Source organism: Microcebus murinus, chromosome 12, assembly GCF_040939455.1.
Source record: "Microcebus murinus isolate Inina chromosome 12, M.murinus_Inina_mat1.0, whole genome shotgun sequence".
In the NCBI taxonomy this organism is placed as follows: domain Eukaryota; kingdom Metazoa; phylum Chordata; class Mammalia; order Primates; family Cheirogaleidae; genus Microcebus; species Microcebus murinus.
In genome coordinates, this window is record NC_134115.1 from 67704042 (window position 1) to 67731847 (window position 27806).

General features: G+C 34.2%; 1 protein-coding gene and 1 long non-coding RNA gene across 4 annotated transcripts in view; one reads left to right on the plus strand and one right to left on the minus strand.

The window, feature by feature from the left end:
- FSD1L (fibronectin type III and SPRY domain containing 1 like) overlaps positions 1 to 27806 on the plus strand; it is an 87948-nt gene that overhangs the window by 14796 nt on the left and 45346 nt on the right. For all 3 annotated transcript variants that reach the window (XM_012736804.2, XM_012736805.2, XM_012736806.2), the window contains 4 exons: positions 2206 to 2337; positions 6577 to 6678; positions 14411 to 14433; positions 18828 to 18949. In XM_012736804.2, the coding sequence (XP_012592258.1) occupies positions 2206 to 2337; positions 6577 to 6678; positions 14411 to 14433; positions 18828 to 18949 (379 nt within the window). The remainder of the gene's footprint in view (positions 1 to 2205; positions 2338 to 6576; positions 6679 to 14410; positions 14434 to 18827; positions 18950 to 27806) is intronic.
- Positions 1122 to 26922, minus strand: LOC142874301 (uncharacterized). Its single transcript, XR_012922122.1, has 3 exons — positions 26835 to 26922; positions 16947 to 17047; positions 1122 to 1208 (listed from the first exon to the last, which is right to left on the minus strand). It is a non-coding gene; the product is annotated as an uncharacterized LOC142874301 (long non-coding RNA).

The following is a 27806-nucleotide window of genomic DNA, read 5'->3' on the forward strand; positions in this document are numbered from 1 at the left end:
CAGAATCAATACACAGAATTCATTGTTGTTTCTATACACTGACAGTGAACTATTTGAAGAAGAAATTAAGAAAACAATCCCATTTACCAATAGCATCAAAAAAATACTTAGGAGTAAATTTAACTAAGGAAGTGAAAGATCTATATATTAAAAACTGTAAAAGATTGATGAAATAAAGAAGACAAAGGAATACAAAGATATTCGATGTTTATGGACTAGAAGAATTAATATTGTTAAAATGTTCATACTACTCAAAGCTATCTACAGATTCAAGCAATCCCTGTTAAAATATTAATGTCATTTTTTATAGAAATAGAAAAAAATCCTAAACTTTATATAGAACTGCAACAGACCCCGGTTAGCCAAAATAATCTTGAGCAAAAAGAACAAAGCTGGGGGTATCAAACTTGCTGATTTCATAATACAGCTAAACCTTGAACAACACAGGTTTGGTCTGCACTGATCCAGTTATACATAGATATTTTTTTCAATATATTGGAACTTTTCTTGAGATTTGTGACAATTTGAAAAAACTTGCAGACAAAATATATAGCTTAGAAATATTGAAAAAAATTAAGAAAAAATTATGTCATGAATGCATAAAATATATGTAGATACTAAGTCTGTTTTATCATTTACTACCATAAAGTATATACAAATCTATTATAAAGAGTTAAAACTTATCAAAACTTACAAATGCAAACACAGACCATACATGGTGCCATTGGCACTTGAGCAAAATGTAAACAAATGTAAAAAGATGCAGTGTTAAATCATAATTGGATAAAATTAATTGCAGTACATACTGTACTACTGTAATAATTTTGTAGCTGCTTCCTGTTGCTATTGGTGCGTCCAAGTGTTGAGAGTATCCCCTTAAAGTGCGGTGCGACACTAATCATCTGGGAGTGAGCAGTTCAGCTCTCCAGTAAATTGCATGTGCAATAGAAAGTGATCCTTCCTGGTTCTCATGTATTTTTTATCATGTTTAGTGCAATACCATAAACTTTGAATAACACCATGGGACCTATACAGAGTGCCACTAGTGATGCTGGAAGTGCTCCCAAGAAGCAGAGAAAAGTCATGACGTTACAAGAAAAAGTTGCAGTCTTTGGATCATTTCTTGTAAGGAAAAATATTCCATTCTCAACAAGCTGCGGAAAATGTCTTTCGCAATTTCATCGCCACTCACTCTCCAGGCTTCTTCGCTGTTGGCATAAACAAGCTATGGTTAAGATGGCAAAACTGTATCAATAGTTTAGGTGCATACTTTGATTAATTGTACTGCTTCTTGCTTGAGATATAATAAACTACACTTTTGATTTGAAATCAGACATTTCATATTTAGTGATCTAATATTTATCTTATGTTAATGCAATGTTTTTAGCAGTGGTCCCCAAACTTTTTGGGACGAGGGACCGGTTTCATGTAAGACGATTTTTCCACAGATGGCAGGGGTGCAGGCAGAGCTCAGGTGGTGATGCCAGTGATGAGGAGGGGAGTGGCTGTCAACACAGATGAAGTTTTGCCTGTAGCTCACCTCCTGCTGTGTGCCCCACCCCCCTTCCTAAGTTTCAAGGAAGACAATTTTTCTGTGGGAGGGAGGTGGGAGTTGGGTAGGGGTGTGGGTGGAGGTACATTGGAGCTGTGCGCTCGGTCCCTAACAGGCTGTAGACTGGTCAGTGGCCCTGGGGTTGGGGACTGCAGTTTTAGAGAACCTGAAAGATTATAAAATTCACACAAAGTCAGCCTCATCTCTGTATGCTCAAACTGTTCCTCAGAGTTACTGAATTAAAATCTCTGGAATATTTTATTAAAATGCTTCACCAACAATTCTTATACTCATCTAAGGTTAAGAACTACTGGCTTAGGGTTTGCTTAAGAGACTGAAGGGCTGGATGAAGATGAGAACCTTAAAACAACCTTTCACATTGTCCTGTGGAAACAGTAAGGTGTAGATAGTATGGGCTAGGAAGCCATAAAAGGCAGCTTAACTCAGAGTATAGCTGAAATAGTACTATAAGCATTAGCAGCCACCTTCTAGCATTTATCTCTTTTTAAAGCCTCAAGTCAAATATTAGAATTTTATTTTTATATTAGGCTAAAGTAGTTTATAATATAACTATTCTCTCCTTTGAGTATACCTTTTAGTTTTTAAATGATAGCTCTTCAGAAAAATCATTGTTTTGTTTTGTTTTTAAACAGGAAAATTCTTCTAACATACTATCAGAGTTAGATGAAGAATTTGATAGTTTATACTCTATATTGGATGAGGTAAAAGAAAGTATGATTAACAGTATCAAACAGGAAGAAACTCGTAAATCGCAAGAGTTACAGGTGAGATCATATAACTATTTAAATGAGTAATTCTATATGTAGTGTTTGATTTATGGAAAGCAAAATTAGTGAATTTTTGAGTGTAACTCCTGCCTTTATCTTTATAGAAGAATGTTTCTTAATTTTGTTTTGGTCATAAATTTTTTTAAATTGTGGTTTAAAAAATAATATAAAATTTACTCTCTTAGCCATTTTTAAGTGTACAGTTTAGTAGTGTTAAATATATTCACATTGTTTTGTTAACAGATCTCTGGAATTTTTTTATCTTACAAATCAGAACCTTTATACCTATTAAACTATGAGTTCCATGATTTTAACTACTCTAGATATCTCATAAATGGAATTATGTAATATTTGTCCTTTTGCTATTATCTTATTTCACTCAGCATAACATCCTTAAGATTCATCTGTGTTGTAGCTTATACAAGGATTTCCTTCTTTTTTGTGGTTGAATAATATTTCACTTATGTATATACACATTTTTTTACCTATTCATCTATCTGTGGACATTGGGGCTTCTTCCACCTCTTAGCTCTTGTGAGTAATGCGGCAGTGAATGTGGGAGTGCAAATATCTCTTTGAGATCTTGTTTTCAGTTCTTTTAGATATGTATATTCAGAAGTAGGATTGGTGGATCATATCGTAATTCTCTTTTTAGTTTTCTGGGGAACCACTATAATGTTTTACGTAGCAGCTGCACCATTTTACATTCCTACCAGCAGTGCACAAGAGTTCTAATTTCTCCACATCCTCAACAGCACTTGTTATTTTCTGATTTTTAATAGTGGCCATGATAGTGGGTATGAGGTGATATTTTGTTATACTTTTGATTTGCATATCTCTTAGTGATGTTGAGCATCTTTTTCATGTGCTTGGGTTGGCCATCTGTATATTTTCTTTGGAGAAATGTCTAGTCTGGTTCTTTGCCCATCTTTTAATTGGTTATTTGCTTTTTTTTTTTAAGTTGTTGAAATTCTTTATATATTCTGGGTATTAACCCCTTATCAGATATATGGTAAGGTTATTTTCTCCCATTCTTTAGGTTGCCTTTTCACTCTGTTGCTTGTTTCCTTTGATATGGAGAAGTTTTATATAGTCCCATTTGTCTATTTTGCTTTTGTTGTGTGTCATATCTAAGAAATCGTATCTAAGAAATCATTGCCAAATACAATTTATGAAGCTTTCTCTTATGTTTTCTTCTAGGAGTTTTATAGTTTCAGGGCTTCTGTTTAGGTCTTTAATCCATTTTTAATTTTTGTGTATGATGTATAGCAGGGGTCCACAAACTTTTTAAACAGGGGGCCAGTTCACTGTCCCTAAGACCGTTAGAGAGTGTGCACTGTGGGCCCGGGACAAGTTGGCTGCTAAGCAGGATAGGCATTGGGGGCAAAAATACCCGGAGGGCCAGATAAATGTGCTAGGCAGCCCGCATGTGGCCCAAGGGCCGTAGTTTGAGGATACCTGGTGTAAAGTAAAGGGCCTACTTTAATTCTTTTGCCCATGGATATTCAGTTTTCCAAACACCATTTGTCCATTTCCCATTGTTTGTTCTTGGTACCCTCTGAGTGTCAAAGATCATTTGATCATGTATGTGAGGATTTATTTTTTAGCTGTCTATTCTGTTCTATTGGTCTATGTGTATGTCTTTACGCCAGCACCAAACTGTTTTGATTACTGTACCTTTATCAAGTGTTTTGAAATCAAGAAGTGTTGAGGCCTATAACTTTGTTCTTTCTCAAGGTTGTTTTGGCAATTCAGGGTCCCTAAGATTCCACATGGATTTTAGAATGTTTTTTTCTATTTCTGCAAAAAATGTCATTGGAATTTTGACAGGCGTTACATTGAATTGGTAGATTGTTTGGGTAGTGTGGACATTTTAACAATGCAGATTCTTTCCATCTGTGAACACAGATGTTTTTCCATTTATTTGGGTTATCTTACATTTCTTTCAGCAGTGTTTTATAGTTTTCAGTGGATTTATTCTTTTGCCTCCTTGGTTAAATTTACTCCAAAGTATTTTATTCTTTTTGATGTTGTTATAAATGGCGTTGTTCTTTTAATTTCCTTCTTGGAGTGCTCATCGTTGGTGTATAGAAATGCAACAGATTTTTCTGTGTTGGTTTGGTCATGGAGATCTTTAAGAATCTGAAAGCTGGCCGGGCGTGGTGGCTCAGGCCTGTAAACCTAGCACTCTGGGAGGCTGAGGTGGGTGGATTGTTTGAGCTCAGGGGTTCCATACCAGCCTGAGCAAGAACGAGACCCAGTCTCTACTAAAAGTAGAAAGAAATTAGTTGGACAGCTGAAAATATATATAGAAAAAATTAGCTGGGCATGGTGGCACATGCCTGTAGTCCCAGCTACTTGGGAGGCTAAGCCAGAAGGATCGCTTGAGCCCAGGAGTTTGAGGTTGCTGTGAGCTAGGTTGATGCCACGGCACTCTAGCCCGGGCAATAGAGTGAGACCCTGTCTCAAAAAAAATTTAATCATAAAGTTTCTATAAATTTCAATAAATAAGGAATCTATTTAAAAAACAAACAATACTGGAAAAGAAAGCAATGCTCAGAACCTTCTGAAGATCCAATCCAAAACTCATCCTGTGCACATTTCTATTCTTCTGTCTTGGACCAAGGTCCTTCTTCACAGCACCAGTTTGTAATGGCCTTTAAACATCCAGCTGCTTAATCTCCAACATTCCTTCCTCCCTTCCAGTACTTTTTCTCTTCCAAATTCATAGCATTTCTTAAGATACTATTTTATCTCAAACTTTGACCTCATATTGGACACTTTTACTTTTAATAATTCCTTAAGATATATTCCTTTTCTTTCTTTCTTTATTTTTTTTTTTGAGACAGAGTCTTACTCTGTCACCTGGGCGTAGCATCAGCCTAGCTCACAGCAACCTCAAACTCCTGGGCTCAAGCGATCCTTCTGCCTCAACCTCTTGTGTAGCTAGGACCACAGGTTGCTATCATGCCTGGCTAATTTTTCTGTGTTTAGTTGTCTGGCTAATTTCTTTCTATTTTTAGTAGAGGTGGAGTCTTTGCTCTTGCTCAGGCTGATCTTGGACTCCTGACCTCAAGCTGTCCTCTTGCCTCGACCTCTCAGAGTGCTAGGATTATAGGCATGAGCCATGACATCTAGCCATATTCCTTATTCTTCTTGGTATTTTTGACTTTAACACTATATTGACTTTGTCTGTCTCATTGATCCTACATAGACTGTTTATACCTACCATTTTTTTCTCAGTTATTTTGCTTAAACCTTTCATAAAGCTCATCTACAAATAGGATATTTTACTTTTCCAAAGTAAAATAGTAGAACACATCATAAACCAATAAAATGAGTAAATGAGTCAGTGTTTATCTTTAGTGCTATTCTTAAGAGGACAATGAGTAGTTTTTAATATGAAATAGTAATAAATATTCTGAAGAAAAATCTTAGATATATTTAAAAGCTTAGCAATGGGTCTGTTTCTTTGTTTGACGGTATCACTAACAGTCTTTTCACATGACCTACAATTGTTAGAGAAAGAGAGAGTGATGGCTGAATAAGAAAGATTGTAATATATGGAGTTAATATGTGAGTGATGAAGACAGAGCAGAGCACTATAACATTTTCCATCTTTTGTTCCTCTTCATTCCTTTTGACTTCTAGGTGCTTGCATTTGTGTACTGTGCTGTCTAGTCATTGAAATTATAAATTAGCATTTATAGTAGTATGCATTACTTGTGTTGTGTGATAAATAGAGTACTAAGAATGTGCTCAACTGAATGTACCTGTACTTGCATTTATAAACTTCACCTTAAACAGTTAAATATCATCAAGAAATTGACTCTTTATTGCATGTAAGGTGTTGTCTGCAGACAGATTATTTTGATATTTTAATTTAAATTATAGTTTTCTGACTACCCTGATTGAAGAGAATCTTTATGTAAATTTGGCCCCAGTTATTTATAATTGCTTTATTTCCTTTTTATTTTAAATGATAAGTATAACTTTATCTCTGTGCAGTTAAGCTGTTTTGGATAAATTCTAGAAAGAGCTACAAAGTATTAAGATAATTAAAATTTGTTGTATATGTGACTAGTCATGATTATCTTGTTTCAATAGGTCTTGGAAATATTTTTGCTCAATTATTGCTATTAAAATTATTTGTAAGTTCATTATAACAATATATTTAAGATTCTGATGGCAATAGAAAACTTCATTTTCATGATTTAGGTTTTTTTTTTTTCCTAGAGTCAGATTAGTCAATGTAACAATGCCCTGGAGAACTCTGAAGAACTACTAGAATTTGCGACAAGGTCATTAGATATAAAGGAACCTGAAGAATTTTCAAAGGTACAAAAAAAATTACACTAATACACTTACAAAGGAAAGTATATTTACAAAAAGGTGTTTTCCTCTTTAATTTGTTTAGTAATTTCTAATACTAAAAAAGGCTTGGGATTTCTTGATAAGTGAAATGCTAGCTGTTCATTTATTGTAAAGCAGACACTTAGGAGTATTTATCTTTGGGGTTGTGAACAAACTATTTAAGTTTAATTTTTCTTTAATATTCCATTCAGATGAGTCAAGTTTTATTTTTCAGTTATATCCGTGTTGGAAATTTGGTAATTTGTTTTAAAGGTACTTGAACTGAGTCATATATTTGTTATAAACATTTTATGACTAAGGAATGAATGTTGATAATACTATTAACATGTTTAAAAATCAGTTTTGGCCAGGTGTCATGTTTCATGCCTATAATCCTAGCACTCTGGAAGGTGAGGTGTGAGGATTCCTTGAGGCCAGGAGTTTGATACCAGCCTGAGCAAGAGTGAGACCCATCTCTACAAAAATTAGAAAAATTAGCTGGGAATGGTGGTGCAAGCCTATAGTTCCAGCTGCTTGGGAGGCTGAGGTACAAGGATCGCTTGAGCCTAGGACTTTGAGGTTGTGGTAAGCTATGTTGACGCTGCTGTTCTCTAGCTTGAGCAACAGAGTGAGACTCTGTCTCCAATAAATAAAATAATCAGTTTTGTATTTCTTTCTGTGGGCTGATGGGAAAACATGATCACTTGATACATATGAGCACCGCTATTTTGTGAAATTTATTATTGCACACAAAGGTACCACCGCTTAGCTTAAGTACTGGAATGTTTATCAAAATATGAAAATGCAGACACTTGCTTAAGGGGTATATTTAGTATGAAAATATAAAGAGTAGAACAAGAAGCTTGCTAATATTTTAACTTAGATCAGGCGTCCTCAAACTACAGCCCACGGGCCACATGTGGGGTTTTTGCACGTTTGTTTTTTTACTTCAAAATAAGATATGTGCAGTGTGCATAGGAATTTGTTCATAGTTTTTTTTAAACTATAGTCCGGCCCTCCAACAGTCTGAGGGACAGTGAACTGGCCTCCTGTTTAAAAAGTTTGAGGACCCCTGACCTAGATCATGGTGTTTAAGGGATTGTGGATTCTAAATTCTAATTCTTATTTAAGTAGGGTCATTTAAAATGATTTCCAGTTTATCAAATCAAAACTCAGAAATGTAGACTATATTACAGTGGTGTAAAAAGAACAAGATAGTAAACTATATAGTTAGCAAAATATTACTAAGTAGTTACCAAGATAAGATTTGAGTTTGATGTTATTACTTTGTCTTTGTGAACTATGTAGTGAGCTGCATTGGTGTTAGAAAGGTGGTGTCATAAGCCATTTGTGTCTAGTTGCTGTTTTCCTTTTATGATTTTTCTGTGAATTCGAAGGTAGAAAACACTTCCTTGAGAAGGTAACATTTGCCAGCTTAACATCTTTTTTTTTTTTTTTTGAGACAGTCTTACTCTGTTGCCTGGGCTAGAGTGCCCTGGCATCAGCCTAGCTCACAGCAACCCCAAACTCCTGGGCTCAAGCAATCCTACTGCCTCAGCCTCCCAAGTAGCTGGGACTACAGGCATGCACCACCATGCCCGACTAATTTTTTCTTGTATGTTTTTAGTTGTCCGGCTAATTTCTTTCTATTTTTAGTAGAGATGGGGTCTCCCTCTTGCTCAGGCTTGTCTCGAATTCCTAAGCTCAAATGATTCTCTCGCCTCGGCCTCCCAGAGTACTAGGATTACAGGCGTGAGCCACCACACCTGGCCCCAGCTTAACATCTTTGTATTTTAAAATTTAACCTTAAAAATTGATTTCTTCTTTTAACAAAATGAATCAAAACAAAACTTCTTTGGCTATAAACCAGTGCACTAATTTTTAAATTTGGAGGTGTGTTATAAAGAAGTTTACCTTTGCACTTAGTCAGACTTGTTATATAAAGGAATTATGAGGGAAATGGCTCATACTTTCAAGTACTTCAAAAGTACAATATGTCACCTATGCAGAGGGCGTCTGTGTGACAACATTAAATATCTGAAACATAGCTAAGAAACATGAAGAAAGCAAAGGATGTCTGAGTCATCTAAATTAGTGTCACAGAATTCATGGACAGGAGGAGGTAATAGTCTCTATTCAAGATAGTTTCTCAGAATCTGTTGGCTATTAATTTGTACTTGGCACTACTAAATTTTTAGTTTTTTTCTTTCTGTTCCCTAGTTGTCAACAGATTCCCCTTCTAGTGTGTTAAAGAGAGGCATAATCATAGCAAGAATTAACAGCTGACAGCCTGAGAGTGAGAAAGAAGACAGGAAAACTATAAAATGTGGACACAAATACTCAAATATAACTTGAATCTAGTTGTATTTAAGTAGGATTCTGATTTAAATAGGGGCAGATACTTGGAAAAACTGTGATAAAAGTTTATTTCTCCAAAGTTTCTCTTTCTATTGATATCTTCAGATTTCTTCTCTCTTCTTTCTCCTAAATAATACCCCTTTCTCTTTCTTTGTCCTTTGTTCTTTCCAGCGTTGTTTACATAAAAACTTGTTCCCAATAGATTGTAAATTGGAAAACTTCTGATAAAATCAATCATATTGATTAACAAACTATATTTTGTTAATATGCCATTTTACTGCTTCTGTCTTACTATTTTGATCTTGTCTTCCAGTGCTTTAAAGTACTGCATAAATAGCTTAAACTATTTGGAGATGTGGTGAAATGAATGACAGTCACGTGTCACTTAACAACAGGGATATGTTCTAAGAAATGTGTCGTTGGTGAATTTTGTGGTTGTATAAACATCGTAGAGGATATTTACATAAACCTAGACCACCTAGCCTACTACACACCTAAGCTATTGGTACAGCCTGTTGCTCCTAGGCTACTCACCTGTTACTGTATTGAATACTTTAGGAAATGGTAATACAATGGTCAGTATTTGTGTATCTAAACATAGAGAAGATACAGTAAAATTACGGTATTATTATCTTATGGGACCACCATCGTATATGCTGTCCATTGTTGACTGAAAGGTAGTTATGCGACACATGACTGTATTTTTCAGTGTTTCCTAGCCAGAAATCTGCCTAGGAAAGCATTCAAGCATTCAAGAAAAATGCTTACCTGAGAGCTGCTTGTAGTTATTTTCTTGGTATGTCCAGATAGTATCCAGATAATGATTTAATTCTAAGTCAAAAACTAAATTCAATTTCCTAGCCAGCTGCATGGACTACAGGCCTGCCTTAAACACCTAGTTGCTGTAGTTGCTGAAAGAATAGGGAGAGATGACTCTGAGGATTGATTATTAGATTAGCAGTATATTGTTATATGTGGAAAAAGAAATTCTTTTAAGGTATCCTGTTGTGAATATTCCATAATATTAAAATGCTTAATTAAATAAGATTATAAATAGCTCATGGGGACAAAAATAAAAGCATATTTCAAAATCCAGGCAATGTGTCTTTTCATACTGCATTATCTTAAAAGAGTATTTTAGGTTCTAATATTTAAATTATCATGTTGCAGTACCCAGTGTGAGAACTGAATATCAAGCTATGCTGTTTACCAGCATTATGCATTCTGAAAGTGGACAAGTAAGAATAGCACAAATGGGAAAGGATTTTAGAACATACCTTAGTATTTTTTTAAACTCCTAGAAGTTTGGTTAGTAGTAAATATAAGCAGAAGGATAGCCAGCATATGGGGTCCAGATCATTACTAGATATACAAGTAGCCAACACCTGACAAATCTGGGTTCCCTGCTAATAGCTAGCCTGCAGAACACTGCTTGGATCCTTTGCCAAAATTGTATTCCTATTCCCACCCTGAATTTAGATTACGAATTCTCTGTACCAAAAGAGGTGGGTCAGTGGAATGATTTCCAAGTCAATATAACTGATTAGCCCTCACAACCTTGCTGCCCATGATCCAGTTATCAAACTAGATGGAAGAGAATGGTTTCCTACCCATGGGTGCTAACAATGGAATAGAAAGTACAGAGTAAGGTGAAAGGGGAATAATGTCTTCTGCATTTCATCACAGATGAACCGGAGAATGGGTTTAGTGTATTTCCCATTTCTGACTCACTGTAATTCACCACTGGAGTATTGTCCAGCAGGTGTCATGCTCTGACCACTGGGAGGAGTAAATAAGGAGAGGGGTCAGGTGGAAGCTCACTCAGTACTTTGGAGGGAGCAGAAGTTTTTTTTTTTGTTTCAGCATATTATGGGTGTACAAATGTTAAGGTTAAGTGTATTGCCCATGCCCCCACTACCCTCAAGTCAGAGCTTCAAGTGTGACCATCCCCCTAGGAGCAGAAGTTTTGACAGAAGCTCATTCTCTGTGCTGAAGTCAGGAATACTGGGAAAGGAGAGGATCTTCAACAAAAGCATGAATCTTTCAGTTTTGATTGCAGTTTAAAAACAAATCTAAATATTTGTTTAGCATGGCTCAAGCTGTGATTTTTCACCTTTATTTCATCTGTGGGTGTTTATGTCTGACAGAAATGCAGTCTCCTGTTATACAAATGTGTTTAGTCATAAAGTAGATATATGTACTACTTTATTTCATAGTTATTTACTATGGCTTTGTAACAAAGACTTTCAAATAATAAATAGATTAATATATGTATAGAAAATATAAAACTTCTAGGGTATGGAATCAACTGGTGTGCAATTTGGTTTTTTTCAAAGGCTGATATTTGCCTAAAGAAAAATAACATTTTGAGGCTATCAATCTTTCTCTTTTTTTATAAAAAGGATGATATTAAGAAGAAATATAGAAACAATAAGGTAGGTGCTTAATCCTTAAAGTGTTTGATAAATTCAAAAATAGTTATTATATCTACTTATTGCAGATTAAAAACAGATTGGAAAAAGATCAGGTTTAACTTCATACTTAATTGGCAGTTATGAAGAACCCTGTGATTACTTCTACATTGTACTCTTAATACAGTTCTACGTAAGGAAGTTTGGTTTCAGGTGACGGATTCTTATGTTTGATTAAAGTTAAAGGATTAGAATCGTAAGATTTATTTTAAAAAATTAACTTAGAGATGGAGGGAGGGAATAAGAAATGGGGAATGAGAGAAAGGAAGGGATGGAGGGAAGGAGGAAAGGGAAGAAAGGAGAGAGGGAGGGGAAGAATGGAACGGGAAGGAAGGAAACAGAGAGAGGGAGGAGAGGAAAGGGAGGGAAGAAAGGAAAGAGCTACCTCTGATGCAGAGTAATGAAGTGTTGGCAAAAGATTTCAATAGAAGATCTAAGTAGTGATGTTGAGCAAAGTAATATGACTAATGCTTTCCAATAATATAAATTGTAACTGATATAATTTATAATAAAATTATAAATGATATAACCATAACCTAAAAATAAGCCTAAGCATTCACTGAGGCTTGTATAGAAATTATGTAGATGAAAATAAATGCTTGGCAACAGAACAGTAGTAAGTCTTGGGATCAATTGGTACTTATTAAACAGATATTTTTAATTGACACAATTCACCACTTTTGAAAGAGAAACTTAGAGGAATCAAGCAATATAGTAATGTATGTCTTTTGGACAGCTTTTTGCTTTAGAAGAGGGAATTCCAGAAAAAAATTATTTTCCAATTTAAGACATTTCTTGAAATTAGGAGCACCTTTAAAGAAATATTTTCAGAATTTGAGATGCTATCCTATTATCATTGCACAGAATAACTTCTTCAACTCCTCCTGTGTTTACAGAATGCATATACGATAAAATTTGAACCTAAATGAAAGAGAAGCCACAGAGTTTTCAGTTTTATCAACTGGGTATATTATATGTAAATACATGGGGCAGTAGTTTTTCCTAGATCATTGTTTGGCTTTTCATCAATTCCTTTTCTGGTTTTTCAAAAACAGCATGGTATATGAAGTGATCTCATGAAAACTTTGCATGCATGCATATGTGCACACACACACAAATGGCACCTTACTAAATTGAGTAAAATTAGACACAAAATTGAATCATTATGGTTGGTTTAAATAGTGTTCTTCATATCATTGGGTTATATGAGGATGACTGGGTTGCGGGACCTCTTTTAATGAAACTTATGATACAGAGAGAAAGAACCAGTGCATGTTCTCTGTGGGCAAGCAAGCTATCAGAAAAAGTGGAAGATGCTGAGATACTCATTTCTAGTTTCTCCTTTCATACTCATAATCAGATAAGTCATACCATTTCCCCAGGAGAAATGAGGGACTAGAGAAGCTAAGTCAGTAATGCTAGTGGTAGTTCCTCCATATGTAAAGAAACATGAGATGCAGAGAAGAGTCCTTTCTTCCCACCATTAACATTTATATTTTGTTTTGTAATTCTAGCTATAATGAGAGTAATGTAAAAAAATAACTTTCTTAACAGTTCTTATTCCTGGTATCAAAGGTAGTTTCATGACTTAAGGAACATATAGATGCCATAGAGCATGGTGGTTTGCTGTAGAATTGTAGACTTTGGAAAGTATTTTTAGAAACATTGAAGACCAAAATCCTTCAGTAAAGAAATAGAATGATTAATATATAAGGTCACAGGATTGATTAATAGTAGTACTAGAACTGTATAATATACTGATCTCTTAAATCTCAATTCTGTTCTTTTGAGTAGAAAGGTACACTGACCAAAATATTTTAGGTTGGGTATAAAAATGACCAATAGCAAGTAGGAACAATGTTAGAACTGAAAAAGAGAGGACACAGAGCATTGCTGTAATATTAAATTTAATAATTATTAAGAATTACTATGTCCCAAGCATTATGCTAGGCACTATAGATAGAGTGTCAAGCAAAATAGCTATATCTACATCATATGTATTGTTTACTGGTTAGTGTGAGAAAAAATTTTTGTTGGATATAGCAGTTTTTGTGTGTGTTTTTTTATCTTTCTATGACTGTACAGCACCAAGTAATAGCCGTATCTCTTTCCTAAACTTGTGCTTGCATTTTCAAAAAAAGGGGGAAAAAAGACATCTTGTGTATAATAGGTTTAAGTTGGCAGCTTTTGTGAAATCATCAAAAGGAAAAACTCCATTGCTAGAGGTATTTCTCTGGTGTCTACTTGTCTGAATTTCTGCCATTATAATTTTCTTCGGAGTAAAGATTTGTAAAACTGTAGCCCAGCTTTATTTGTTAGCAGGCAAGCTTTCAGAATTCCTTGCCCAGTAAAAGCATATAGAGAAAGCTTAGAACAACCATTATGAAATAGTGAAAGAGATCTCTGAAAAAAATTAGAGAGCAGATTTGACATGTATAAGAAAACTTTCAGAATACATAGATGTCCCATGAATGTGTGTCCCATGAAGGAGCAGACTAATTGTTTTAGTTGAAGAGTGTCAGACAGAATGAAAGTAGACGTCTGTTTTGATGATCTTAAGGTAAGAAAAACATGGTCACCTGGAATTAATTTGAAGCGTTAAATTTTTATCCTTAAAAGGTGATTTATTAGGTTTCCGTTTCTTGAGTAAAATAAAAAAAGTTAAAAAAAAAGGTGATTTATGTGGGATCGAATTTTCTACTATAGTTCTAACATCCATTATGAAAGCTTATATGAACTATACAAATTTTCTGTAATTTATATTTTGGTGAATATGAACTAATCATTTGCAGGGTTTATATCCTAACTTTTCTTGCATGTCACTGCCATTGAAACTTGCATGAAAAGTACTAACTGCCTTCTTTCTCTTCTCCCTGATTTGCTCCAAGGCTGCCAGACAGATCAAGGATAGGTATGGTATAAAACCTACATTATTATTTAAGTATTGATGTTGAAGTCAGAAATGAAATTCAGGAATGGTTTTTTTATTAGAATCTTATTGGTTAAAATAAAAATACTCCATGATAAGTACAAAATGAAGAAACTGTCCCCTGTATATCTTCTTGGAATAACTATTATATCAATAAGATTTTTTAAAAACATAGTTGTGGACGATTATGTACTTCAAAAGAATTTCATTTCTGGTATAATAATATAGTTAGTTTTAGTTTTAGAACAATTTTTAATTAGTTGAAATAATGGAGAAGAAACAATTTTGAATAATTTAAAAATAATACCTGGAATGCATTTTTTGTTGTTCTTAAGTGGGTCTTATATTCTGAGAAGTCACAACATTTTAAATAGTCCTCAGGAGCTAAGCTCTCCTACTTTACTGCCCTCCTGTTTAACACCTTTGTATTCTCATTTCATCCTGTTCCTGGTGCCATCTCTTTCTATTTCTAATGCCACCGCTATCTAGTTAATATTCTATAGGAAGAGAAAATTAAAGAAAATTATTAAAGGTTTTGGTTTAAAAGGTCTTTCTTATTGGTACAGCCAAAATTAAGAAAGGAAATTTAGTACTTACTAAAGGAGTTGCCGGCAACATTTGGATTGTGTTAAAACAGAAGGAATGCTTTTGATCTACCTGTCCAGTCACTGAGCATTGTCTGTAGTAAGATTGTAAATTTAAAATTTTTCATCTAAGGATCATGAGGTTCTCTGAAAGGCATAGCTCATCAAAGTACCACTTTGAATCCTACGTTACATTATTCTTCAGCAGATATTTCATAAAAATTTTCATTATGGATTGTGTGAAAACCAAGGTCTTACTGTTAATCTTGGCTAAAAATTTCAATTCTGGGTTTCTCTTTTATTTGACTAGAGGCAGTATTCACATGACAGTTGCATTCTTAGCACAAAATAATTTTTATTTTTTTAATAATGCAAAGCTGTAAAGACATGGATCATTCTTATAAATCGTGGATGTAGAATGATTATGATAATTTGAAGGTGAAAAATACTGGCTGTGTGAGGAATGGGTGCTAGGTAGGTCAGTTTTCTGGGTATGGTAGATCCAGGTTGTAAGAGGCTGGAATTTGCTATGAGTGGCACATCTTCCACCCTGGCTAGATTATACTTCCTGTTTAGCTACCTATTCTACTACATCCTGCTCTGGTTCCTGATTTTCTAGATTAGAAGTTACTTTCTAATCAGGCTTTGGGTTTTTGAGAGACCTTGCAAAATCTCTCCCTCCTTTCAAGATTCTATATGGCTCTATGCTTCCCAGAGTCCTGTCTTGCCCTGACTTCTTTCTCTTTGTCTAGATTTGTTTGTTAGAATTTAATTTTATGACCAGCTTTCGTGGCTGTATTCTTCACTGAAGTTTTACTTCTTTGCCTCTTCTTCTAAACCATACTCTTGCCTGATTTCATCAGTATCTAGGTGATCTCAGTAATTAGGATTTGGCCAAACTCCATTTTTTTTGTTGTTGTTCAAAGCCTACACTTTATTTTTGGCTTCCCACAAAATTTTTACTTTTTGCTTGAGGAATGTTTCTGGGTCTAGGCTTAGTTTTTTTAACTTGATTTTTAGCTTTATAATGTCTGAGTTTCTGTGATACAGTTTTTAGGTATTCCCAAAAAGTGAGCTGCCAGGATTTTCATCATTGTCATTTATAATATAAAAATAATTTAAACATATAATCACAATAAAATAATTATTTTCACCAAGCAAAGAAAGGATTATTATACTAATATAAGGGCAGAGACGGATTTTAAAGGAGTATGTGTAACATATCTGAGCAGGGAGTCAAATATAAAAAATGAAAGTACCTATGAAAACTCAGTATTTATCATTTGCTATGATAGAAGTTATACAGAGAAACAGCAGGAGTGAGAAGGAAAACTAAGGACAGAAATGAGAACATAATAGCATATCTCTAGAACTTTGCAAATCCCTGATGTATACTTCTGGGTACTTAGTAATATTGGAAGATGATAAGTTGAGGTATATTGTTGGGGTTGTTAGTTTTAAAAGTGAGGGGCTATGAAGGAGAGCGTCAGGTTAATTAGGTGGTTTGAGGAAATTAAAAGTGTTTCTATGCTTCGCCATTATTTTCTCTTTTCAAAAACAAAACTAGGAGGGAGGGACTCTTGAATATAGCTGTACTATTAGAAGTAAATCAAGAAAGTCAAAGTGAATTAAAACATACCTAACCACATGGATCCTGTAGTATAGAATGATCCATGAATTTTAGATTTTTAGTTTGTGCTTTAAGGAATCGTTGTTTAAATATATTCAGTTTAAAAATAAAAGTTCAGTCTTTTAAGGTCGAGTGAAGTGGCTCACACCTATAATCCTAGTACTTTGGGAGGCCAAGGTGGCAGGATCGCTTGAGGCCAGGAGTTCAAAACCAGCCTGAGCAAGAGTGAGACCCCATCTCTGCAAAAAATAAAATAATTAGCCAGGTATGGCAGCACTCACCAGTAGTTTCAGCTACTCTGGAGGCTAAGGCAGGAGGATCACTGTGAGCTGTGATGATACCCACTGAACTCTAGTCTGGGTGACAGAGCAAGAACCTGTCTCTAAAAAAAAAATAAAGTTCAGTCTTTTGAAACATTCTGGCATTGTTATACATCTAAAGTGTTTCATGAAAACTTATAGTTTCATTGACTAGAAAATAAGGGTTAACTATTCTTGTTTTGTAGGCTTTGTTAAACCTTTCTGATGCACTTTTGGGGAACATTCTTTTTCTTTGAGGTCACAGATTTTATACAACTTTTATAGATTTTATGAATTTCAGATGTAAAATTCTCTGAATTGCTTGCAGATATTTTTTTCTCAACATTTTCAGTAAACATTTAAGTAGTTGGTCAGGTTTAGAAAAACCAAGTAGGTTCAAACCCATTCACTGATTCAGTGAGCATTTATTAAGTACCCATCTGAATATAGCTGTTTCAGAAGACTTCAAATAAAAAAATACTTGGGGCTATAAAAAACAACAAATGTAAGACTTAATATTTGTTTCTAACTTATTATTGATATAATTTGAAATTTATTATTTGAGAACCAATAGTGTAATGTAGTAAGTATGAAATACTCAGCATTATACTTGGCATGTAGTAAGCATTTAGTCAGTGTGTGTTCTGTTTCCCATAAATTGTATTTCATTACAGCACTTTCTTTTTGATAAATAGATCAGCGGATGTTTACTCATTGATAACTGTTAAATGAAGTGATTACTTTCCTAGTTTTAAAATGAAGTAAAATAGTTGACTACAGCAACAGTTTGACATATTCCATCCCCATGTAAGTGACTACAAGTTTGACATCTTTCATATCATTGATCTGTAGGTTAGATTCGGCATATCTGATTGACTAGATCTGGTATATCCTTTGTCCCGCCAGCTCTATTTACTTTCTCTCCCAAATTGTCTACTAGGAGGACATTGTTCATACATAGTACATCTGTATCATTCTTTGACCAAAAGTAGTAAGGGACTTACTTTGTGATACCTGTGGAAATTTATAGTACTATGAAAACTTGAAATTTGAGATAAAATTACAAATTAATAGAGTAAGAGAGTTTCTTTTAATCTTCACTTTTAATTGACAATAGTTTCCCTATAAGTGAGGTCTGGTTTGGCTTCATTTTTTTGTGTGTGTTTCACTCCACATTCATCTAATAAATGTGCATTTAACTCCTGTTATTTCTATGGCATATAGTTTCACAGGGCTGTTTCCTGTATTGTGCTTCTGTGTAGCAGATGTCGAACATAGTGACACCTACCAGTATGTTTGTTATTCACTGATTGTGATTTCACTTCTCTTCTTTCTCATCCATGGCCTATCTTTAGCACCTACCAAGCTACGAGTTACCAAGCTATACAATATTAGGTCAGTCACCTCTACTCTTATCTGAGAGTGAATGGGATAGCTCTGACTACTAGGGAGAAAGTTTGAATTAGGGTGTATTTAAGTTCATTATTTGGCATGCGAAAAGGAGTGAGGCTGGCATCAGGAAGTCAATGAGATTGAGTGTATGGAGGTTCAGGTGAATATTTGGTCTGGTAAAAGATTATATTGGATGTTTGTGATATTTGCATATGGACAATTTTATAAAACTGGCTGGAGGAAAGTTGCTAAAAAGTTGTCTTAAAGGTCTTTAAATTAAAAGGCATTTTGCAGGTTTCTAGTTAATTTTTAAAAGACTTTAAGAGCAACTTTCTGTTTTACTTCTTACCTTTGTCATAGTCTCTGAAATCATTAGGGTGTATAATTTCTTTCTTTTCATTTTATAAATTAAATCATGATTTGATACTTCCTATTCCTTTATTTTAAAAAGTATATTTGTGTTTATTGTAGAGTCACTATGGCTTCAGCCTTTCGCCTTTCTTTGAAACCAAAGGTCAGTGACAACATGACTCACTTAATGGTGGATTTCTCTCAGGAAAGACAGATGCTGCAGACTTTGAAGTTTTTGCCAGGTAAATACAGGTATTACATGTAAAGTTTTATATCATTTTTTTTCTGCAAGATTTTTCTGTAAGGAATGTTGATATGTAAATATTAAAGTAGTATGATTTTTTTCCTTCATTCAGTTAAGGAATAATCAAATTTGCTAGTTTTTATTTTTAGAGATTTTTATGGTAGTAAAAATTTTCATTTAGGAATTCCATTAAGGGTTATCTTTCATTGCTAGCTTAGCAGAGGGAAGCAGTATTGCATGATAGCGGAATAGTGGGTCTTGAGGCCAGACTTCTTAGGTTTGACTCCTGCTACTTACTTGCTATGTAATCTTGAACAAGTTACTTAATTTGCCTCATTTTCTACATCTTTAAAGTGTCATATTATTATTCTAGGGTTTTTATAAGCATTCAGTGAAATGATACCTCTAAAGCACTTGTAGTAAAATCTGGCACATAGTTAAAACTCAGTGAATGTTAGCTGCCATCATTACTATTATTGTTGTGGTTATTAGCTCAAATGGAACTTTATTTCCAATAATATGTTAACATTGGTTTATTAGAGTATTAGTGTGATGATATTACAGTAGCCAAAACCATTTGAGTCCCAAATTATTGCCCACATACATAAAAAAGCCAATTAGGTGCCTGTCCTACTCTGTTTTGTCTTGCCATAACAGAACACATGAGACTGGATAATTTATAAAGAAAAGAGGTATATGTAGTCCATGGTTCTGCGGGCTAGGAAGTTCAAGACTGAGTGGCAGCATTTTGTGGCTTCTGGTCAGGGTCTGAAAACACGGCAGAGGGGAACTAGGCATATGTGAAAAGGGCAAAACAAGAGAAGCAACTTTGCTTTATAACAATCTGCTCTTATGGCAACTAATCTATTCCTCAGAGAACTAACACAGTCTTCTGAGAAAGACATTAATCCATCCTAACCCCTCTTGAAGGCACCACCTCCCAATAGTGCCATATTGGAGACCAAGCCTCAACATGAGTTTTGATGGGAACAAATCATATTCAAACGGTAGCAGAACCTTTTGGTTGGTATTTTATTTTTTTAGCATAAGGTAATGTTGGTTTCATAGCTAAAACTATTTGGATGTGGTGATTTGGAAGGTCAATGAATCTCATGAAAGTGAAGTATTTTACTTACGACTACTTTTTTTTTTTTGAGGTTAGCTGATTCTGAATAGGGAGTGTTGATCATGTGAAACCATTCTTCTCTGAATATTCTATAGTATACTGTCAGAGACTTTAAAATATAGTTAGAAAGACAAGGTTAGTAGTTATAGCACTAAACTGGAACCTAATAAGGGTAGCACAGTGAGTTATTAACTTGTATGATATAGATTAGAAGTTCCAGAGCAGTTTATAGAAGGAAAAGATGAGAGAAAGACCTGGAGTTGTAGAGGAAGAAAGTATACTTGTTTTTGTTATCTGCCTGTACATTGGCCTTTTGGAATCACTATATTTTTATTCACAGGGCTCTACTTAAGAGTGAAACTGACATTGAAGGGGAAATAAACATTTTTTAAAGTTTTATTTGGAATATCAGGTAATTTAAAATAGTTTGGTCATTTCAGTGTGACACTTATAATTTCATTGGCAAAAGGCTGGATTTTATTTTAGATTTGAAAATTTGAAGTGGTAGTATCAAAATTCCACTGATTACCCCAAGGTTTTAAATTTCTAGATCAAGTTGGGAAGAACTGACATCTTAAGAGCATTGAGTATTCCTACCTATCAATATGGAATACCACTTCATTAATTTAGTTGTTCGTTGATTTCTTTCATTAGAGTTTTGTTGTTTTCCTCACATAGATCTTGGACATATGTTGTTAGATTTATCCCTAAGTATTTCATTTTTGGGGTGCTAATGTAAATGGTGTTGTGTTTTAATTTCAAATTCTACTTGTTTGTTGCTGGTATGTAGAGGAAAGTGATTGACTTTTGTATATTAATCCTGCAACTGTGCTGTAATCACTTATTAGTTCTGGGAGGTTTTTTTCATTGTTGTTGATTCTTTTGGATTTTCTATAGAGATGATCATATCATCTGTGAACAAAGTTTTCTTTCTTTCTTCCCAATCTGAATACCTTTTCTTTCCTTTTATTGTCTTACTGCATTAGCTAGGATTTCCAGTATGATGTTGAAAGAAGTAGTAAGAGGAGGCATCCTTGCCTTGTGCCTGATCTTAGTGGGAAACTTTGAGTTTCTCACCATTAAGTATGATGTTAGTTATAGGGCATTTTGTTTTTTAGATATTCCTTATTAAGTTGAGTTGATGAAGTTCCCTTCTATTCCTATTTTACTGGGAGTTTTTATTATGAATGAATGTTGGAATTTGTCAAATCCTTTTTGTGCCTCTATTGATATGATCATGAGATTTTCTTTTTTAGCTTGTTGATATGATGGGTTACTTACATTAATCAGTTTTCAAATGTTGAACCAGCCTTGCATACTTAGAATAAATTCAACTTGATTAAGTCAATAATTATTATACATTGTTGGATTTGATTTGTTAATATTTTCTTGAGGATATTTTTGTCTCTATGTTTATGAGAGATATTGGTCTGTAGTTTTCTTTTCCTGTAATATTTTCTTATCAGTTTTGATTTTCGGGTAATGCTGGCCTTAAAGAATGAGTTAGGAAGTGTTCCCTCTGCTGTTTTCTTCTGAAAGAGATTGTAGAGAGTTGGTATAATTTCTTCCTTAAAAGTGAAGACATGCAGGTTTGGTGCTTTCTGTTTTAGAAGGTTATTAATTATTGCGTCAATTTTGTTAATAGATATAGGCCTATTCAGAATGTCTATTTTTCATGTGTGATTTTGGCAGATTGTGTCTTTCATAGAATTGGTCCATTCATTTAGGTTTTCAATTTGTGGATATAGAGTTGTTTATGGTATTCCTTAATTACCTTTTTCATGTCCATGAGATGTGTGGGGATACCTCCCCTTTCATTTTTGATATGATTAATTTGTGTCCTCTCTTTTCTTAGCCTGGCTAGAGGTTTACTGATTTTTACTGATCTTTTCAAAGAGCTAGCTTTTGGTTTCATGATTTTTCTCTATGGATCTCCTATTTTCAGTTTCATTGATTTCTGTTTTTTTTTTTTTTTGAGACAGAGTCTCACTTTGTTGCCCAGGCTAGAGTGAGTGCCATGGCATCAGCCTGGCTCACAGCAACCTCAAACTCCTAGGCTCAAGTGATCCTTCTGCCTCAGCCTCCTGAGTAGCTGGGACTACAGGCATGCGCCACCATGCCCGGCTAATTTTTTCTAAGTATATTAATTGGCCAATTAATTTCTTTCTATTTATAGTAGAGACAGGGTCTCACTCTTGCTAAGGTTGGTTTCCAACTCCTAAGCTCAAACAATCCGCCTGCCTCGGCCTCCCAGAGAGCTAGGATTACAGGCGTGAGCCACTGCGCCCGGCCTGATTTCTGTTTTAGTTTTTATTATTTCTTTTTTTGCTTACTTTGGATTTAATTTTCTCTTTTTTAGTTTTCTAAGGTGGAAACTTAGATTACTGACTTTAGATATTTCTTTTTTTCTAGTACAGTCATGCATTGCTGAATGCTGGTAATACATTCTGAGAAATATGTTGTTAGGTGATTTTGTCATTGTGAGAACATCGTAGAGTATACTTACACAAATCTAGATGGTATAGCCTACTACACACCTAGGCTATATGGTATGGCCTATTGCTTCTAGACTACAAACCTGTAATGGCATTTTACTATACCAAATACTGGAGGCATGTGTAACACAATGGTAAGTATCTGTGTATGTAAACATAGAAAAGCTTCAATAAAAAGACAGTATTGTAAACTGACAGGATCACTATCATATATGCAGTCTTTTGTTGATTGAAACGTTATGTGACGCATGATCGTATATGCATTCAGTACTATAAATTTCCCTCTAAATACTGCTTTCATTGCATGCCACACATTTTCGATAAGTGTGTTTTTCTTTTCATTTAGTTTAAAATATTTTTAAATTTCTCTTGAGATTTCTTCTTTGACCATGTGTTATTTAGAGGTGTGTTGTTTAATTTCAAAGTATTTGGTGATTTTCCACTTATGTTTCTGTTATTGATTTCTATCTAGTTTAATTCTACTGTGGTCTAAGTAGCAGACATTGCATGAGTTCTACAATTTTTAATTTGTTAAGGTGTGTTTCATGGCCCAGAATGTGGTCTATCTTGGCAAAAGTTCCATAGGCGCTTGAGAAGAATGTATGTTCTGCTGTGGTCGATGAAGTAGTCTGTAGGTGTCAATTATATGTAGTTGATTGATGGAGTTGTTGAATTTACCTATGTCCTTACTGATTTTCTGCTTGTTGAATCTGTTTATTTGTAATTGATGCACCTTCAAAGTAATTATTAATATAGTTGGATTAATATCTACCATATTTCTTACAATTTGCTATTTCTTACCCTTGCTCTTTGTTCCTATTTTTGTCTTTCACTTTTTTCTGCCTTTTGTGGTTTTGAGTGTTTTATATGATTCCATTTTCCCTCTTTTCATATCAAATCAGTTATACTTTCTTAACTTTTTCGTGGTTGCTCTAGAGTTTATAGTATATACATTTACAACCAATTAATGTCCACTTTCAGATAATACTAGACTGCTTGATGAGTAGCACATGTACCTTATAATAAAAAATTAATTCCTCTTTCCCTTCCCTTGTATCATTGCTATTACTTATTTCATTTATACATAAGCATACATAAACATATACACACAATCAAATAAATGATTGCCATTATTATTTTGAATGAACTGTTATCTGTTAGATCAGTCAAGAATAAGAAAAATAGGCTTTTATTTACTTTCACTTATTCCTTCTCTAGTGCTCTTCTTTTCTTTATATAGATCCTAGTTTCTGACCTACATTACATTCCTTTTCTCTAAAGAACTTTAAAAACAGGTCTATGGCAACAGATTTTCTCAAATTTTATTTGAGAAAATTTTATTTCTCCTTCAGGTTAATTTCAAAAATTTCAAAATTGTAGGTCAATGGGTTCTTTTTCTCTCAACACTGAAATATTTCACTCCACTCTCCTCTTGCTTGCATAGTTTCTGAGGGGAAGTCAGATGTAATTTCTATCTTTGCTTCTCTTAGGTAAAGAGTTTTTTTTCTTCTTGAAGTTTTTTCTGTGTCATTGATTTTCTGTGGTCTGAATATTATATGCCTAGATTTGGGGAGGTTTTTAAAATTAGCATTTCTTCTGCTTGTTCTCTGGCACCCTAGATCTATGGTTTGGTGTCTGACATTAATTTGGGAATTTCTCAGTCATTGTTACTCATATATCTTCTCTTCGTTTCTGTCATTACTCCTTTTGTAATTCCACAGTTTTTGGATATTCTGTTCTGCTTTTCTTCAGTCATTTTTGTCTTTGTGTTTAGTTTTGCAGGTTTCTATTGAGATACCTCAAGCTCAGAGACTCTTTCCTCAACTATGTCCAGTCTGCTAAGTTCACCAAACCATTCTTCATTCCTATTACAGTGTTCCTGATCTTTAGCCTTTCTTTGTGGTTCATTTTTAGGATATCTATTTTTCTGTGTACATTGTCCATCTATAATTTTATGCTGTCTACTTTATCCATTAGAGTCCTAAGTATATTATAGCTATTTTTAATTCTTGGTCTGATAATTCTAGTATTTCTGTCATATCTGAGTCTGATTCTGATGCTTGCTCTTCTCTTAAAATTCTGTTTTTTGACTTTTTATGTACCTTGTAATTTTTTCTGGATAACCAGACATAATATTAATATATTGGGTTAAAGAAACTGGTATAAATAGACCTTATTAGTGGTAGTAAGGTGTGCATGAGGGGAAGCATCCTGTAGTAGTCTGAATAGGGTTCAGTCTTTTTGTGAGCCTGTGCCTCTGTAGTGTGTGCCGCACTGGTGCTTCACAGTCTGTACCCCCAATTCTAGGCCCCTTAAGTGGAACAGGATTGTTAGAGTGGGCTAGGTTTGGTATTTCCCTTCACCCAGATGGAGTAGCCGACTGGAGTTGAGTTGTTTTCCTTTCCCCAGGTCAGTTAGGGTCTGATAAAAACTCAGTGGTTAGGCTCTTGTTAAATACTTTCTCTTGAGGGAAGAACAGAAGTTCTGGTGTATTTCATGATAGTTCCTTTTCACCTCCCCCTGCTGGAATCATGTAGGGATTTTTTTCAGTTATTTATGGTGAGAACCTGGTGACCTCCTGGAGGTAAAACACACAAATGTGTGGGGCCCTCCTATGACTGGGTCCCCTGGAGTTTGACTTAGACATTCTGCTGTATGCCTTAAATATATATAATTTCAGTTAACATTTTAAATAAAAATTTGGCCAAGAGATTATAATCCCAAGCATTTCATTTTATTTCCCCTTCATATCCAAATGGAATCATTACATGGAGAACACTTTCAATTCAATAATACCAGAAATACCTATCTAACAGCCACAACTGCCTAATTATAAAATGGTCAATTTCAGGAAATAGTGACTGTTCTTGTAACTAAAATAATTTAAGAAGAAGTTTGATGATAACTTGGTAGCAATGTTGTGAAGGGAATTCATTCGTCGCAAGATGGACTTGACCAGTCCTTCTAAAACTTATACAAATCATCTGCAGATTTCTGATTCAAGAGGCCTAGTGTAGGATTTGAGATAACAAGCTGATTTTTGAACACCTTAAAGGTTGAGGAGCACTGCCTTATTTATAAAAGCTCAGCAGTGCAACACAACAAAAGTGTTTATGCAGGATTTTGTTTTTGCTGTGAGAGGATCTCTCCAGAGTATCTAGTTTATGATACTTGTATGAGTGGTTGTCTTTATCTTTTTGAAATTTTTGAAGTTTTTCTTCAGATTGTACCAAATCTGTTTCCCTGGCTTTCATGAATTCTTTAATATGACATTGTTGCTTATTTTAAGGTGCCCATCATTTCTACTTATACATACATCTGTTTTTTTTTTCTTATTGGTCATACTTAGGTCCAAAAAATTATTTACCAAACATAGACTCTACATTCTAAGTTATTAAATTTGCCAGTAAGGCAAATCCAGAATTTCTCAGAGACTCTGGCTTTAGAGTAGATGATGTGTTAGTTTTGTAGGCCATTAATTTCATCCTGGCCAGATAGTTTAACTTTCATGTAATTAATTTTGTTCTTTTCATTCTTTTTCAGATAACTTTCTGTGTGCTGCTGCTCTTAAATTTCATAAATTTCTGTAAACTGATGTATATGGTCTTAGCTGAGAGTGCTTTTCATTAAGAATAGTAGTAGTCGCTGTCTCCAACAAAAACTACCTGTGTTTGAATCCCTTTCCTTCTTTCAAGGTCTAGCTTTGTAATATTGAACAAGTTACTCTGACATCTTTGAACCCCAGTAATAACGAAGATGATAATAATATAAAGCTTATGGTGTTGTGAGGATTAAAGTGGAAATCACTCAATAAATGATAGCTACTGCTGTTACTACCATTATTCTTTTTTACTTTCCTATTTAAATTATAAAGAAAACTTCATGTTTCATTGATGCCTGTGAAATTGTAGTTTTCACTTTATATTATCTCAAGTTCACTTTTTATTCATACTTTAAGAATTTGCATGTTGATTTATAGCATTTGAGGTTTTACTATTGTTTTCCACCCCTTTATCAGTTTTTTCATGTGAATCACTAATACCAGTGATAACATGTTTCTTTCCATAATGTGTTCTGTTGAAAGCAGAACTTCTTGAATTTTTTCCCCTAAAATATAGTATATAAATCTTAGTTTCTCATCTAGATTTCCCCACCACTTCTAAATTCTGACAGAATCAGGAACGGTAGTAGGTTGTGAAACATATACATAAATATTGTTACTTAGATTTTTAACAAAACTATGAAAAAAGCAATCTTCTCACCACTAGTTTTCTTCTTTTGGGTTTTCAATGATGCCTTAACAGATCAAGACCATGTTCGGCTGTACAGTTAAGTAGATTGCATAAAAAGTTAGGATTTCCTCTTTTGACAAACTATTAACACAAGCTGAAGGAATGAGACATAATCATTTTGTGGAAGAGTTTCATCTAGAACGGGAAGAATAATAGGTTTTTAAAATTCATGAAAGATGCATTTAAATCTCTAATTTTTTAAATATTATACTATAACATAAAAATCTCCCTTAAGTTGTAACCAAATTCACTTATAAAATGAAGAAATATCTTTATCCCTTAATTCATTTCATAAATGCCACTAAAGTCAACTTTACACTAAATTACATATAGTAATATTAGTTGTGGACTTATCTGAGTCTGAACAATGGGAGTAATAATATAATGATGATAATGGATGATAATTATAAAGTCATTTTCATCTATTCAGCCATTTTTTCTGCACTGAAACTTTATATCTTTTCTCCTTTCTGAGTCTCTACTGCTAAGAAACATTTGTGGCAATGTTGATGCTGCTTGCCCTATTACATTCACATTCAGAGTAAACCAATTTTCACACTGTTGCTCTATAGAAATATGTAGGTAGATTGCTTTCCATTCTCATTTACAAAGTGATTTCTGTATTTCCTAAGTAATATTTTTATAAGTATACTACCTTTCATATTCCCCCTGAATTTACATCCCTCCTTTGATGAATTGTTTTCTTACTTCTATACAGGATCTAGGGGGAACTTCTCACATACTAGATCCAAGCCAACTTTGACATACCACTCTTAAATTATATCTAAAGTTTCTTTTTCTCTCCCAAGTATCACAACTTTCTTAGATTTATTTTTTCTTTTACTTTTTAGGAGTTGGATTTTGGGGAGGGACTATTATTCACAAGAAAGAAGAATCTGCTTGCCAGTACAGTCTTACTGGAATGGCAGTTGAATTGAAATT